At 36.5% G+C, this 18,019-nt stretch overlaps 1 protein-coding gene across 2 annotated transcripts in view; it reads right to left on the reverse strand.

Annotated features, from left to right (window-relative positions):
• Positions 1-1,851: 1,851 nt before the first annotated feature.
• Positions 1,852-18,019, reverse strand: part of LOC122791715 (intelectin-1a-like) — a 655,125-nt gene continuing 638,957 nt past the window's right edge. For both annotated transcript variants that reach the window (XM_044059612.1, XM_044059613.1), the window contains exon 8: positions 1,852-4,891. In XM_044059612.1, coding sequence (XP_043915547.1) covers positions 4,739-4,891 — 153 coding nt within the window. In that variant the 3' untranslated portion in view covers positions 1,852-4,738. The remainder of the gene's footprint in view (positions 4,892-18,019) is intronic.

Here is an 18,019-nt window from a genome sequence, read left to right on the forward strand (position 1 = left end):
TATGGAGGTGATGTTGACTGTATCAGCTGAATTTTCTTTGGATCTGGTGGCATCTAATCTTTAGAAAACTAAAGTCTCAAACATTTCACCCTGATTTATTAAATAGACATCTTAATTTAAAATCAAAATTACTCCTTTCATCATTTTAACACTGATTTTAAACTGGAATGATATTACTTTGGGTGTTTCCATATACATTTTCATTCATCACCAAAATTCTTGGTGCTTAATACACCACTGTATTTTAAAATATTTTAGCTACTGAGTTGCCTCTATAAATTATTATTTCATAACTCTTGAGATCCAAATGAGTAAATGTTTATATCTATTTCAAGATGGAGTTCAAATTAGTATCACTCTAATCTTAAATCCAACTACTAAAACATATTACAACATTTGGACAGCACAATAGCAGAGTGGGAAGTATTGTTCCTCCATAGCAAGAAGTTATCCAGTTTGGATGTCAGCTGTGGTACCTTTTGTTTGGAGTCGCAATGACCTTCCTGGGTGCATTTGTTTTCTGGTGTTCTGGTTTCCTCCCACATTCCAAAGATGTGATATGTGGATTGGCAACTTCACAATTACCTGTATCAATGTGTAAAACCTTGGGAAGGCTTGTCAATCTATTCCCTCAGCTAGAACACTTTGTGGCTAGTGGTGTCTGTTCATGTGGTCACTGTAAGGCCAGCTGTGATTCAAAAGCATGGACAGATGAATGGATTGTACACTTACAGTTAAGAAAACAACAGATGGTTTCATATGACTTTCCTTTGTTATTGTGCATTTAGCTTGTCATATCAACACATATCTTAACTTAGAGTTGCTTTGGCTTTTGTGATGCAAATATTTTGTCACCTGTGAAGTTAGATCTGTTTATTCTACACTCCTTAAGACATGTTCCTCTTTAACCTTCATATCAAAGTGAATTTGATATAGTTGACATATTTGCTGATGGATCTTGCGTTTTACAGTTTTATGGGAATCTCTTTATTTCACACTATCAAAATAACACATTGCTTTTTCTCTTATAGATTGTTTAATCCATTGCTTTGAAATAGGCTGCTTTCCATCACATAGAAAATCTTAATCATATCTTAGACATCTGTAGTCTTAAAAACTAGCAATGATTTTACTGTTCCTCTTATTATATCTAGCTATGCATTGCCCCTTTTCCAGCCTGTTGTCAAAGTTGTTCTGAAAATTGTCTTTATAATATAGTTCATTACTAGTGTATGGGTGTATTTTGGCTTGTGTACTGGAAAAAATTATGGATCTTGTAGTGCAGATATGGAATAATGTACTATGTCAACAGCTATACCGGAATCTATCAGTGTAATATTTGTAATAATTTCTTTCTGGATTGCTGATTTTATTTGTCAGTACTGTTTAAAATGAAAAAAAAAACCTGAATTGTCTGAGTCTTACTGGCATTGTTGGATGATGATTTCTCAATTTCATATAGCTGACACAATATGATTTTATCAGCCTCTCCCTCTGTGGATCTTTTATATATATCCTACCTGTTGTTCACTATTTCATACAGTTATTTATTTTCCATCAAGAAAGTAATTTTTTTCCCTTTGCTGGACTTGAAGTTTGTGAAGAAGCTTCCCTTCACAGCTTCTGTTTATAGAATATCTCTCTAATAACACCAATAATTGTCACAATCCTATAGAGTCTAGTTACATAAATGATGTTAATATCTTCCTCTTGGTACTATAATAAGAAATTTGCTGGAAAACTGAGAAATTAGCAATATAAAAGAGATTAGATCTCTCCAAGAATATAAATAATGGATAGCAATCATTATTAGTCTAATTACATAAAGGATGCAAAATTACCTTCTTCCAGTAAGCATTTTAAATGATTTATTATATAGTCAGTTAAATTCTATTGTCAGTTGCATTTCCACTATTTCTATAGTAAATTTTAACATCTGCCGGTGATAGTTTGGTTTCTTTCATCTGTGCTTATAAAAGGCAGCTATCCTGTCCTTCCATCATTTACAGACAGCAACTCCTAAATAACAGCAGGTTGAGTATAGAGTTTCTCTAGAAACATACAATTTTATTCTGCTAATCTTTAGTTACTTTTAATCAGCTGTTATACAAGCCATGTGGAAGGGAAGCAGAAGCAACTCAAGAAAGTTGTTTTGATGTATTTAATTCAAACAAGAAAATTGCTTGCTATGTGCATTCATTTTTAGTTTCATTGGAATGAATTGTGCTATTATGCTGAAAACATATGGCATAAGGAATAGGAAGAAAGCATTCAGAAGATGATAGGATGAAAAACATTCACAGACAACTTAAGGAATTGATCACTTATCCTGATCACCACCACTTGCATTGTCAGACTCCTCCGGATGCATCCCTTAATTGGCAATTACTGTTTCCACTGAGTCAGGTGTGGCTATTGTTACAAAGATGATGTTTAGTTGGAGATCTATACACCTTTATACATATGTGGGCGTACAAAAACATATAATACACATGGATGTTTACTCCAACATAATGCACTGTAAAACAATCGTATTCTCTTGATTAAATGCTGTTTTGCTTTTACAGAAGGTTGCATTTTCTTTCTGCAACATCTTTATTTACTATTACTTCCTTTTTAATTCTGGACTGCATTGCCTACAATCCATCTTTATACAGATAACTTTTGTTTTTAAAGTGATACAGTCTTTGAAAGTGCCAATTAAAACATCTGCCAGCCTTTATAGGACATTGATGGCCACACCAGTTTGATAAGTTAAACGTTCACATTATTGTGCATAGTCATTTTGTCAATAGGAGACTTGTGTAGAGTTTCAGTGTTATATTTGCTTGTGTGCAATACTGACTATGATGTGCGTACTTTAACTTCTGTTTTAGAATTATTACTAAAACTCTTGACATGAATGTATATGAACAAATGGGGTACAATGTATAAGTATAAAGTATAATGATTCTATTTTACAAACATTTTAAGTGACTTTTCTGTTTTCAGATTGTGTGGCTATTTTTGGTCTTTTATCTTACTGCAATCCTAGGTAGGCTGCTATACAACAAAAGTCAAGCTGTTCTGCATTAATTCATACTTAGTTAAATTATATGGCTAACTGTATTGAGATCAAGTAGGTCATTGGTTTCATGCCTTAATACACTCTTCAAGGAATAAATTGTAAATGCCTTATGCTCATTGTTTTTGTTTCATTGTTGCACATCTGACATCTAATTAAGCTGCTGGAAACTTCATTCCATAGCTGCAGTTTAAAGAGCGGGTTTTGATTTTTATTAAACTTTTAACACAAGCAACATGGACAATTAATACAGTGGTTGATTATATCACTGGTTAAAATCACAGCTGTCAGGATGAAAAAGAAATCAGTCACTAATTTGCCTGTATTTTTTGTTACTAAAAGTATAAGTGATGAGTGCTAGCAGGAGCTAAGATCCCTGCCCAAATACTTTGTCATCATACCAACAGAAGCCATGTTCCTCAAAAATTCAGTGCAAAATTCTTATTACTGAAGTGGACATCTGCTTTCAGCTCTGCCAGAGATTAGTAAATTGTGCATGTTATATCTTCCTATTAGTTTAAAGTTTCCATTGCTTGTTAGCACACATCATTGAATGAAGTGAGCATTACTAGATTGCTAAATTCTGACTCTCCCTTATAAGTGTGGAAATGTATCACCGTATTGTGGTTGTTTTTACTATTGGATACAAAAAACACGAGTGATCATGGTAACCACACCTATCATACAGAATAATTTTTTTAGACCCTGTGTATACAGGTGCTTGATGCAATTGCATGTAAGGAATGATCATACCACACGTAATTTTCATAACTAGAAACCTCTATTATTTATAATTTACAATTTAGATAACTAGAAACCTCTCTTCTATTCAGGAGCTTTTCTTTACAGGGCCAAGAAAGAGAACATATAAAATACTTGATGATTCGACCCATCTGGCCCACAATTGGTTCTCACAACTTGCATCTGGAAGGAGGTACCGCAGCTTCCACTGTAGGACTAACAGATAAGGAACAGTTTGTATCCTACATATGTGAGACTTATTAATATGGACACCAGCCATAATACCTGATACACTGAAGCCTCTTTTTACATTTAATCCTGCTGCTCTGAGCATTTACTGCTATGGCTATAGTGAGTCACATCTAAGGTTAACAAGTGCAATATGGTAACTAAACAGCTGCTATTCACTAGTCTCTATTTATTCTCTGTTAATAAAATATTTAAATCTCCCAATGGGTAAGAAGTAAACATGTTGTTGAAGTGAATAGAGCAGAGTAAGTCACTTACACTGACAGCAAGTCTTTTGGAATCTGGTAAATCTGCTTTATAGACGGGCCTTATACTGAAGTAAATCACTTACATTGAGAACAACTATTTTGTAATTAAGACCATAATGTTCTTGTTAAGATACTGTTCATAAGGACAAAAGACTGTTAATACAAACTCAGCAGCATAAAGGACAACTATGAGCAGGCATAAACATCTTGAGACATACATATTTATGGTGCTTTTATGCATATAATAATAAAGAAAAATGAACTGACAAATGTTAAGGTCTATTTAGATGCAAACTACTACCTGCAATCTAATGCCTTAATTTAGAAATACATTGCAAATAATACTGATTCAAAATGAATAAACACATGTATGAAATGATATAAGACAGGAGACGCAATGCAAACTAATGTTTACAGTGGTGTGAGGTGAGCACCTCTAGCGGTAAAACAGCATAATAGAAGATTCCAGCATCTGCTTAGTTACACTCCAGCCAGCTCCTGTTCCATAACCATCCCACTCAAAGGCATGGAAGTCTCCACATTGTCTTGGATTCCCCTCAGGGAAGAAACCACTTCCTCCAACACAGTGCTGTAAACAAAATGCATTTATTGATTTAATCAGCAATTATACATACTAGATTCAGTAACATCCAAACATGTATAGTAAATATTAACTTCTATAAAGAACACAAAAGCTTAACAATTAAAAAAAATAGAAAGCTTACCTTCTCCAAATGTTCAAACCCTAGTTTGTTCCTTTCAAAGCTAAATGTCAGCCATGATCCCCCAGTCACATGTTGTTTCTACTTGCATATAGAAAGGATACATTTCCTTTATATAGACGTTCAACTTGTGATTGTGTTTTCAAAGCATCTGGTTTTGAACATATTGTTATTTCTAAGCCATTTATTGTTAAGAGTCCAAGTTCATTGCAATTTAAAAATGATAATATCTGTAGCAAGCTACAAGAGTTGTTTTAGTCTGGGCGGTTAAAACTTGCAGGTTATGTAACAGCATCTATGAACACTTAAATGTCATAAAACAGGTGTTACACAGATGCTGCACTAATCAGACATTCAGGACACTGCTTATATTTTTGTGATTTGGTGTTTCATGTACTAAACCTGATAAATTTTACTTCCTTAAGAGGTGATACTGATTATTGTTTGAAAATAAAACTTACCATTCACAACTGTTAGGTTAATTGTTAACAGGTTTGCCATATCACAGTCTTTTCTCTAAAAAATTATAGAATGTTTCTGCTGACAATGAATGTGAGTATTTAGGGTGTGGATAAATATACATCTGGAAAGCTTAAATGACAGAAGGTTTCTTGTGGTATTCATACTGTATGATAAGCAGCCACACTTTCCTAGAATATGTCTTCTTGTTACTGGCTTTGTGAACATACTTGACTAACAAGAAATATAGTTTTTAAAAGCAGAAAACTCAAGGATATTATGGTATCCCCAAATGCAGGTGGTCACTTATGTTCTGTAGTTTGCTGTGTACTGCACTGGTTAGCTTCTGAGTGTCAATGTTACAACCTGTGTTACCTACATACAGCTCAGATAGGTGCAGATTAAGTAAAACATAATACAACTCATTATTGAGGATGCTTGGGTCATTATAGTTGTTGCAGATGGTCTTACTGGTGCAAAGGTATGCACATACTTGTCGACTAATTACATGTTTGATTGTTGGGGTTGCCTGACTTTCCTCCCCTAGTCACCTCCACTTCACTCCTCATAGCCTTATTTTTATAGACATAGTTATACAAGCTAATTGCTTCTTACAATTACAGGTATAAAATATTTGCCCTCTATCTCTTAAGCAATCATCCACATAGCATCCATTCACTCTGCAACCCTTGCAAAACTGACTCTGAAATTCCTGTACCTTTAGAAGTACTTCTCAAAAATTCAAAATGCCATCATAATTACTGTCTTTAAAGCAATTCTGTTGTTGGGTCTCTCCCTTGACTCTGATTCTATTTCAAAAATGGCAGACAAGGGGAGGCATTCATCTTCAGCTAGATGACAATAATTGCAATGTTGACATATTTGAAGCAACTGTTATGCTGTCAACCACTTACACTAACAAATTAATTTGGTTCTGTACAAAGTACTATAAAACTGCAGTGCTTCTATTATTCTACTATTGATGACTTGAAAAGCACTAATTAAAATGTTTCAGACATTTGAGTTAGATAATCTTAAACTGATCTACAGCAGGAGACAGGCCAACATACAGTCTGCGGACTTCTCAGTAAAGAACTCTGACAATGCTGTTAACCTACACTACTCAGGTAGTCTGTACCTTTACTCAGTGAAGACACTGAGACAGTTCTGCTGTTACGACATTAATTTACTGCACACAAGGTTTACATCTAGCTTAACAATGAAAGGTATATACATCAAAAACGTACTTCAGCTTACAGCATCAGGTTTGCAAGAATAGAATAATCAAAGTCTCTGATGCAAAAGAAAAAGTCCCAAACTTTATAGTGTCTTTTCTGCCTGCATCAGCAGTTTAGATAATTTGCCAGAATAATAAGTCTTTCCTTTGAAGCTGGTCTGTTGACAGAACTGTTTTCCATATTTTAAACATCTGTTCCTGAAGAATAACTTCTTTCCTCCTTGGCCTATCTTGTGTAACATGTTGAGACACAGCTGCATACAAGAGTTCGTCTTGACCTGCTTGTAGATAATTTTACAAAGCTGCACAGTTTATAAGAGATAAAATATTTTACTTCTAATTCTTATTAACAACAATTGCCAAGCTATATGTTTTTGCCAAGTCAAGTAACTGAGTTTAAACTGAGTGCACTCTACACACTGAAATGCAGAACATTTATTTTGCATTTTTAGAAAAATCCACAGAAATCCATTTTAACCTATTTTTTATTCTCACAAATGCTGTAAATCTCCTGTTTTATAACACCCCTGCCCTTACACATGCTGAATAAGCATCGCCATCATCATCATCACCACCACCATCATCATCATCATTACCGTCATTATCATCATCAATCCCCTTTTCCCATTTTTGATATGAGATTAGGGTGCTATTTGAATAATCATCATCTCTTTCAATTCAATGCCACTTATTACCATCTTCAACAGTCTTGCCTGACTGACTCATATATTTTCAATCACACACTTCACCTATCTTTTGCTGGATATCCTTCTTTCCTCTTGTCTTCTTTCTGTCTCTTCAATTCTTCTCCCCCAAATTGTCTTATGCTTTCCTGCATGAGCCTGAACCACATTAATCTGCTCTGTTTGCCTTTCCCTGCAACTGGAGCTACTTAGGCTTCAGCCCTGATGTCCTTCTTTGTAATTCCTTTCCCAGTGTGCGTCCAACTGTCCATCTCAGGCACATCACCTCCATCACCTCTGGCTTACTCAGCTGTACTGCCTTTACTGCTCAGATTTCTCTATCATTCAGTCATACTGGGTGTACCACTGTTTGTACATCTTACTTACACATAACAGACTAAATATGCCTTCAAAATAGCAATGACTTCTGGTAATGGCAGCAGTGTACAGACAGCAGTTTCTGCTCTTTCTCACAGTTTTTTCTAAGATAAGCACATCTAGGTAAAGAGCAATACCCTTTGTTTCCATTTTTCTTTCACTGTCAGTTTGGTAGAAGTGTTGGCAGTTGGAAACAATGCAAATATCATGGTGCAAAAAATAAATAAAACGGGATGACTAAGGTGCTCGCCAGGACTGCATTCACTTAATAATATCTCTGGTGACTCAAGAAACAGGAAGGGCGTATTAATTAACAGAACCCATGGTAAATACACAAGCTCACAATGCCAACATGCAGGACAGTCAGAATCCTCCTTCATAAATGATTATAGAGAAGTTGAATTTGATAGGTTTGAAACTGGATGACTTTGTCCAGAAGTGAAATGAAATAAGTTGAAGAGGAGCAAGTTCTTTCACAGAATGCAGACTTGATTTATAATAGGTGCATATCTAAATTTCTGGCAACAGTTTTTGAAGACAGCTCGTGTAGGAAAAAACTAAGACTGTCAGGTATGGCAGTTGCTGGTGAAGTAAACCGATATTCTTGTCCATGAATTGGCAATAGAATGAGAGCATCATCTTTTCCCTACAAGGCAAGCATCAGTGCTAAAGAAAGTAGGAAAACGTGAGTTTATTTTATTTTACCATGTAAGGAGATGAAAGAGAATGTGTCATCTAAATGTTGGCATGCTGGAAAAAAGGTGTACTGTACAGATGTCAGTTTAGGTGGAATGTGGCTTTAGTGCACGAACCCATACAGAAAGGAATAAATTAATCCCCTCAATACAGCTTTGCTGATGTAAATAATTGAAATCTAAGTTACTATATCTATCTTATTTTAAAATCCATGGTGGTACAGCGGTAGCGTTGTTGCCTCACAGCAAGAGGTTTTCCCGTTCGATTCTCAGTTATAGTGCAGGGAGTGCCTTCTGTGTGGAGTCTGCATGTCCTCCCTGTGGTTGGGTGGGCATTCGAAAGACATGCGTAAATGGGTGTGCCTTTGTTGAAGGTTGAATGTCGAGCTGGCACCTCGGCGTTCGTGAAAATCTACTGCCAATCATTAGTGGACAGGAGTTCCGCTGTGGCAATCCCTAACTGGGAAAAGACGAAAGACAAACAACAATATATCTATCTTATTTTAAATTATTTCCCTTCAGTGGCTACATTTGTACAGACCTGAAAGAGGCACAAAGAACATTAAGAGAATGGGAACCATTAGACTGAGCCCAGTAGGACCACAGAGATAACACACCAGGGTGAAGACATCACTGATCAAGGGGAAACCCCTCTAAAGTCATAAAACCCCTTTCAGATATTAAACTAAAAATAAAGGTAGAGACTTAATGGTAAAAATAACAAATAAATAATAAAGATGGGATCCTTCTGCTCTGGAAATGAGAATAGACATAAGAATTGAGATAACATGCTCTGCATGGTATTTAGCTAACATTTACATTAATGAGACATTTCCAAGTTGGAAAGTTGTACTCTAATGTTACATTTGCATGATCCATATTGCTTACATTTTTTACCCCCCCCCCTTTCTCCCACCCCTCCTCCTTCCCTTTTTCCCTTTGTTTTTTGGATCTCTGAACTGTATCATAAGAACCTGTTGTCATGTGGTGATACTCAGTCTTGCTGTTATACAAGAACTATATTTGTGCAATGTTTGAAATGGCCATCTCAGAGGGTAAAGATTTTTTTTTACTCTGAGAGTGGGAGTAGCGTTCACATCTCACATTATGCAGTTGTCAGTGGATAATCAGGCTTCCATGGCAATGTTCCCATGATGGAGACTTTCCCCTGATCTTCAGTGGTGTGGAGATAAGTATATCTTGTAATCACCTGAATTGTTATGATTATTTATTTAATATCAATGTGAGTCGGAATATTTTCACACTAATAACATTACAATTGTTTTGATGTTATTCAGGGGTCACCAATACAAAAGTGAATATATATTTTTAGTACAAAAGGATTAAGCCAGCACTTTTGTGATTGCTGTGGAATATGTGTCCTTAAATGAAGTGGCCAAATTGAAAAAATATATGACTACTGGAAATTACTGCAGAAAAGAGGAGGGCGAGTAGGATGAGATTTAGCAAAACCTCTGGACTTAAGAGGTACAGGACGATAGAAAATACTTAATTTCTTTACATGAGAATAATTTCTTGGAAAGTAAATGGCCTGAGCAGTTCTGTAAAAAGTTAGAAGGTCATTAGGTCTTTAAGGAAGAAGGTTCTGCACATTGTAATGTTACATTAGACATGTGGACAATATGGAGCAGGATAAGAAGTTACGGGTTTCAAACCACGGTCCCATCCTCATTCCTTAAACTTAAATAGGGAGGATCTGTTAGTGTGTTTAATACTGCTATACAATATCAGCTAAGGAAATGGTTGCTAGATGAATAAGGTAGATACATTTATTTATTATTCATTTATTGTTTTTGTTTACCAGGAAGGTCCAACTGGGCACAAGTCCCATTTTCACAGGAGGCCTGGGGAGAAATGCCCCATTTTACAGAATGAGTAGAAGGCAGTTATACAAGATTTACATAATAAATGTACATACATACATACATACATAGACTAGTAATTATATGACAGTTAATAACTAATAATAATATATGTATATAAATATAATAGGAAATATAGATACAAAATTGTAAACAAACATGTATAGAATAGTAATTGTCACTCTCCAACTATAGACACAATAGAATAGTCTTCATGGCTTCTGTTTAACCATCTTTATTTTATACAAACACATCACTATAGAAGTTTACTGACTTTAACTTAAGTAACTTATATACAAACTAACTGCTGTAATCATACATGCTTACTCTCTGGCTGCACTCTCAAAATGGCACTAGGAATGGCACGTGCTTGATATGCATACGTGCACGCTCAGTCTGTGACATGCTTCTTAAAGATATAGCACATGGCACCAGCATGGCACTAGGAATGGCACGTGCTTGATATGTATATGTGCACGCTTAGTCTGTGACATGCTTCTTAAAGACACAGCACACAGCATGTGCTCTCTGATCTACATCCTCCCTCTTGAAAACAAAACATTCAATGTTATGAAACTTTTTGGCATGCAGATATCACAGACAAATATCAGTTGTGCATTCATACAAGATATGATACATGTGTATATATATATATATATATATATATATATATATATATATATATATATATATATATATATATACAGTTACATCCATTCCATGTTGGTATATATTTCACACTGTGCTTAGATATTTGTCCATAAAGTGTGACATAAAACTGCGAATTGGGCTTAACTACTGGAGATGTCTCTGAAAAATGTTTGATCTTTGACTTCCTTGGAACATCTTCAGGAATGAAATGAAAGGTAGGAACACACTCTGGGATGGGAACAACATAGGTTCATAGGTTCATTGGTGTTTACTAGGCTAACAACCACAAGGGGCTTTTTAAGCCAAGCCATGATTCCTAAATCTCTGACAAGTTCTGATACCCTTGATAAGTGTAAGGATGGGTCTGGGAGATGAACCATTTACAGGTTACCTGTTTGCATTAGAGACATGCAAATCAGGGATGTAGTTCCGGTTTCCCATCCAATTGTCCAAGTTGCACTTGAATTGGGTTAGGGAGGAACTCTGCTTCACATGGATGGGGAGCCTGTTCCATAGACAGGGTAGTCGCTGGGATACATACCTATCTCTACAGCAGGTCCTATTTATATCGCAGGCAAGGTTTAAGTATTTAGAATGGGTAATTTTGGTATTGTTTGTTTTGTGAATAAGCAGGAGGTCCATAAGAGTGGGGTCTGACAATGCCCTGTATGCCAGGCATAGATCTCCCCTCAAAAGCCTGTAGGAGACAGAATACAGGGAGATAGGGCCTTGAGGCAGGCTGCATAGGACATATTACTTATTCCCGGTATTCTTTTAGTGAGGAACCTCTGTGGACGTTCCAGTTGTTGGATATGCCTGGTTAGGTACATACCAAAGGGGGCAATGCACTCAATGATAGGTCTGATGAATGACAGATACAGTGGAACAATGATTTCCTTGGACTTATATGCCATGCCTTTGTTTATAGGTTGTGCAGCATAGAACGATTTCCTCACCACTGCAGACACATGAGGATCAAAGGCTAGATTGCTATCTATGTATGTCCCTAAGTTCCTGACTACTGGGTCACCTCTAAGGGGTGTCTTGTCAACGTGACAGTTACCAGGGATGGATGACTTCCCAAAGGATACTATTATGTATTTCTTGGCATTTAGTTTTAGTCCATGGCTCTGACACCAGTTGTTTGTCTGTGTCAGCCCCTCCTGGAGAACATTTGTGTCAGTGTGAGATTAAATGACAGCTCCTAATTTGCAATCATCTGCAAATTTAGTCAGCCAGAGACCACTGACATTGGCCTTGACTTCTGAGAATCAAATGCCAAAAAGGAGCGGTACAAGGACTGATCCCTGAGAGACTCCAGTTGTGACTGACCTCTTTGTAGAGGTAGACTCCCCAGTTCTAACTTCCTGGATCCTGTCTGTGAGACAGATGGCTATCTACTGGGTGACATACGGGTTTGTACCTAACCTACTGTATTTGTCAACAATGCCCTAGTGATGTATTGTGTCAAATGCCTTGTCCAGGTTAAGGTAGGCATTATTTTGCCCTCACCCATTGATTTGGTGATCTTCTCAAAGAATTCCACCAGGTTGAGTAGGTATGATCTGCCCCTGACGAAAACAAACTGGGTGGGTCCAGTGTCTGGAGGTTTACTATATCCCTATTGATCATCTCCATGATAATTATTTCCATGACTTTACATATAAGACTAGTGAGACATGGGTCTGTAGTTTCCATGGTCTGTAGATGGCCTACCTTTGTGCAGAGAAATGACTATTGCTTTTCTCCATTCATGAGGCATGAAGCCTGTTTGGTTCACTCAGAAATTTAGATGCTATAACAATGTTGTGATAATGATTCTGGTACAGGTAATAGATGTTTATGGTTTCAACTGTACTACGTACCTTCTGAGTCTATAAGATAGGATCTCAGTTCAGGGCATTTGCCAATAATTTGACCTATGAAGTCTGACCATTTCTCCTTCCCTTAATGGAGAAAGATGTTTGCTCAACTTGTATGATGATTTCTATATAGAATGCTTCTTAAATAATTGAGGCTTGATGGTCTTATTATCCTTGGCTTTAGGCTTTAGTAGATTGGTAGGAATAGGTAGCTAGTTTTTGTTTGCCTGGAAAGAAGTTGTTGAGCAGTTGATCCGAGAACATCATCATGGGGTACGTTCCTAAGGTTAAGCAGATTTTAAAAAAGTCTGAATTGTCACATCTTGACCTTTCAAGTAGTTGTTTCACACTCTGCACAGCATGCTCAGCTAGGTCATTAGACTGAGGATACTCAGGACTGCTAGTAAAATGTAGAAAGTCCCAATCTCTTGCAAATTTCTGAAACAACTGGCTAGTAAATTGAGTACCATTGTCAGAAATAACTGTGCGGTCTACCATGGACTGAGAAATTATGTTTCAGCTTAGTGATAACAGTTTTAAATGTTAGATTAGGTAGTAGATCAATCTCAAGCCAATCCAATCATTAGTCTACCAATACCAAGTAGTGTTGATTGTTCCACTTGAAGATATCAGTGGCTACTGTCGACCAAGGTAGTTCAGGAACTTGATGTAGCTGAAGTGGTTTTCTTTGCAAGTGTGATCTAGCACTATTGCATACTGAACAAGAAGAAAGTACTTTATCAATGTATTTCACTAATGAAGGCCAAAATACTAATTCTCTCATTTGTCTCTTGGTGGATGTGGAACCTGGGTGACCACAATGCAAAATTTGGAGGTACTCATGTTGTAAGCAAGCAGGAATAACAATTTTAGGACCTTTTAAAATAATGCCATCTTACATCAACATTTCATCTCTGTAAATAAAATAGATTTCCACTTCAAGTGGTACACTAGATTGCTTTGATGGCCATCCAACATTAATGTAGTGACTGAGCATTTGCAAAGCTGAATCAGTCATTGTGTGATCTCTCAACTCATCAAGTCTAGTGGTAGAAAAATTACACACTGCCATCACGTCAAAGTCAAAAGTCTCTGCGTCAAGCTTTTCCATTATATTCCTAGGTGATCTGGATAAGGTATTAGCCAGACAGAGAAGTTTGCCTTTCTTCTAGACCATTTTGAAGTTGTACTTTTGCAATTTGAGCATCATCCTTTTGTAATCTTGCTGGAGCTGAATGCATAGCTTTCTTTCGAATAGTAACTAGAGGTTGGTGATTGGTTTCAATCTGAATAGTTTCACTATAAATATAATCATGAAACTTGGAACATGCAAATACTATTGCCGAAAGTTCTTTCTCAATTTGAGCATACTGCATCTCAGTTTCGGTAAGTGTTCTAGATGCACAGGCTACTGGTCTGCCCTCTTGAGATATAACTGTACCTAGACCAAATTTTGAAGCATCACAGGAAAGAGTAACTGGTTTGTTCACATCATAGTATCTTAATCTAGGTGGGGTGGCAATTTTCTGCTTGATGTCATCAAATACTTTCTGGTGCTGTTCTAACTATGACCATACAACATTTTGCACATTAGCCCTCTTAAAGGTGCTGTCAACTCATTGAAATCTGGTATAAATTTGCCTAAATAGTTGACCATGCCTAATAAACGTTGTAGAGCTTGAACATTGTCTGGCGCTGACATGTCAAGAGTAGCTGCTTCCTTGGTCAGGTCAGGTCTCAAGCCAGTACTGGTAAATAAATGACCTACATACTGTATATAACTTCTGGAAGTCTGAATTTACACTAAAGAGGATTGAGCTTCAAGCTCACTTCACGTGCTCTGTCTAGAACTTTCTTTAGGTTTCTGCCATGCTCTGCTTCACCATCGCCTCCAACCAATAAATTAGCAACTGTTATGGGACAAGGATAACCTGAAAAAAATTGCTGCATAGCATGCTGAAAGACTTCACTTGTAGAATTTAATCCAAATGGCATCCTTAGAAATCTGTATCTGCCAAACGGGTACCAAATGTGGTTAGAAATGAGGATTTGTGATCAAGCATCATTTGCCAAATGAACTCTATGTATCCAAGAGAGAAAATACAGTATAATTTGGCATTAGAGCTGCGACCTCTTCGACTGTGTGTATTGGATGATATGATTTTTTCAATGCTTTGTTCAAAATCTCTTGGGTCAATGCATATTCTGATTTCATCTGAGTCTTTTTTTGTGAGCTGCTATCATAGATAACACCCATTCATTTTGTTCTGAAACTACACAAATCACACCTTGCTGCACCATTTTATCCATCTGAGCCTTAACTTTATCTTGCATAGCTATCGGAACTCTTCTTGCTGGTCTGACTACTGGAGTGACCTCTAGGTCTAATGTTTTGGAATACACAACTGGAAGTTTGTCCAAACCTGTCTTCAAAAACATCAGCATACTCTGAGAAAATGACTTCAGAAAAATTAGAACTAGGAGATGCACTTACGTGATGAACTTCTTTGGTAAAAGAAAGCAGATTCATTCTGAAACTATCTTTGAGACCCATTAAAGACTGTACTGGTCTTCTGACTACATAGAATAACAAGTCGCAACAGTTCTTGGCCAAATAACATGAAACCATCACTGAAGCTTCGGTTTAAATTTCGTCACCTCCATAATCAACAAGTTTCGCACTACTTACCACATTGAGTTGCTCATTAGTTCTCATTTTAGCAAATGTGTCTGCAGATATAATTACACTTTGAACCAGTGACTATTTTAAGCTCTGTGGATTTACCATTGATCTGGACAGTACAGAACACTTGACTTTTTGCCAACAAATTTACTACATCAACGCTTTCACCAATTACTGATATACCATCTACATAGAAAGCTGACTGCTGTGTCCCTACTTGATCAATCTGCTTTTTTGTGTGACCTTTTTTTACAACTGTGTGAGGTTTACTTTATTTGCAAACTTTTTGGAAATGGTTACATTTTTTACACTTTTGACATTGCTAACCAAATGTTATGCATTTCTCTCTTTTAGACTCATGCTTTGCATCACAATTGCGACAGTAAACAATGAAGGTGGACTTGGGTTTTGCAGATTCATGATTGTAATGTACTGAGCATTCACCTCTAACTGAATTTGTCTTAGAACTTGCTGGAAAACTACAGGGTTTTCTTGATGAGACAGCAGGGATTGTAGCTGCCAAGTGCTTAGTAGGCCTGCTTCTTTTGGCCATGTGTTGCATGCTGTCTGCATTTACTCTGGAGCCTGCCAAAACCATGCTCTTGTCACTTGCAAGCATAATTGTGTGCTTTTCTGTCACTTCATGGATTTGACAAATTTCTGTGTTTTTACTCAATATCATTGTCAGGAAGCAAGATCTTTCTCACAGTAGCACTATTAATACCACACACGGGGCTGTCCTTTATCAACTATTCTTTTAAGTTACCAAACCGACACATTTTAGCCTTATTTCTCAGATCTGTTATATAAGCTGCAAAAGTTTCCCCTGGTTTCTGATCTCTCATATAAAACAAATGTCTCCTTAAATGCCTCTTTAATATAATATTCATCTGGGGGTTTCACATTTCTCTGAACTTGCGCCTTAAACACACGGGGTCTTCTCTTAAGTCAGCCTGTACAACAATATGATGGTTTTCACCATCTCCTTCATATACTGCAGGTGCATACACAAATGAACACTCTCTTTCTATGGCCTCAGTCCCACCTAGGTTTAGCAAAATGAATGCCCTGATGCATGCATCTTTATCTGAATAAGCTGCTTGTATAAAAATATCATACTCTTGCTCAAATATTCTTAGGTTCATAGATTACTACTAGGCTAATTGCCCTTGTGGGACATATGAGAATCAAACCCTGCACCTTCTGTTTGTAAGGTAAACACCTTAACCATTATGCCAACCTCCCAACCCTATCCAATTCTCTGCAATATTCTGATCAAATACAAGAGGTAAGGGGTTTACAAATAAGCTCGAACACATACGCATACACATATGCCAGAAATTTATGCCAGCATCTGTAACTTCGGTCAATAGCACAACAAGCCTCTGTATAACTGAATTATGTGAAATAAGTATCTCTCAGGCACTGTAATACTCTTGAAATTACTGTATTGCACAAAATCACCTCTTATCAGTATAAGAAACACATCAAATAACTGCACGATGCAAGCCTCTGTGTAACTGGACTTTGTGAAATACGTTTCTAGGACACCATAACACTTTTGAACTTACTGTACCAGTAAAGTAATTTATCATCATTTTAAAATCAAAAAACGAAGTGCAGTGCAAACAATAAACCAATAAATGAAAAAAACAAAAAAATGCACTGTGTGAGGACAAAACTGCACCGGACAACCGAGAACCTACTACCAGCTTTATTGAACGTTAAACGTTTGACAATCACCACGTTTTTCATCACATACAATTAGACTTCATCAGACAAATACAACAGTAATTAACACCCATATATATATATATATATGCTGACCATTCATTCAAACTGGCCAATAAAAATCTTATTGAACAATGCTCATGAATATGAATGAATGTAGATAAACTTGAAATGCCTGACATCTAGAGAATCAAAATGAAATAATTTGATTCTCAATAACATAAATACATTGAAATCCAAACCAATATATAAAATTGTTATAAAAATCGAATAACTTTTAATAAAAAACTATTTGGTATTCTCATAGAGAATGAAATAAGTGTATATAAATGAAATTTAAAATGATGAATCAATGATGTGATGATGACGATGTGATGTGACGAAAAACGTGGTGATTGTCAAACGTTTAACGTTCAATAAAGCTGGTAGTAGGTTCTCGGTTGTCCGGTGCAGTTTTGTCCTCACACAGTGCATTTTTTCGTTTATCATAATTTTAAAAAACACTTCAAATGAGTGCGTTTTGCGAATTAACTGGGCAATAGAAGCTCAGAGTCAATAACATTTCGAAGTAATGGCACTTTGCGAATAAACTGTACATAACAAGCCAAAATTTCCCCAAAATGGCAGTACCTTTCTAGGCAATTCTTTACAGTGCAAGGAACACCCTGTAATGGCGGCACTTTGTGAACAGACACACCCATCACAAGAAACTCTTGAAAATGGCTATACTTTA

This window comes from Protopterus annectens, chromosome 17.part0 (genome assembly GCF_019279795.1).
Source record: "Protopterus annectens isolate FY-2018-M chromosome 17.part0, PAN1.0, whole genome shotgun sequence".
Classification (NCBI taxonomy): domain Eukaryota; kingdom Metazoa; phylum Chordata; order Ceratodontiformes; family Protopteridae; genus Protopterus; species Protopterus annectens.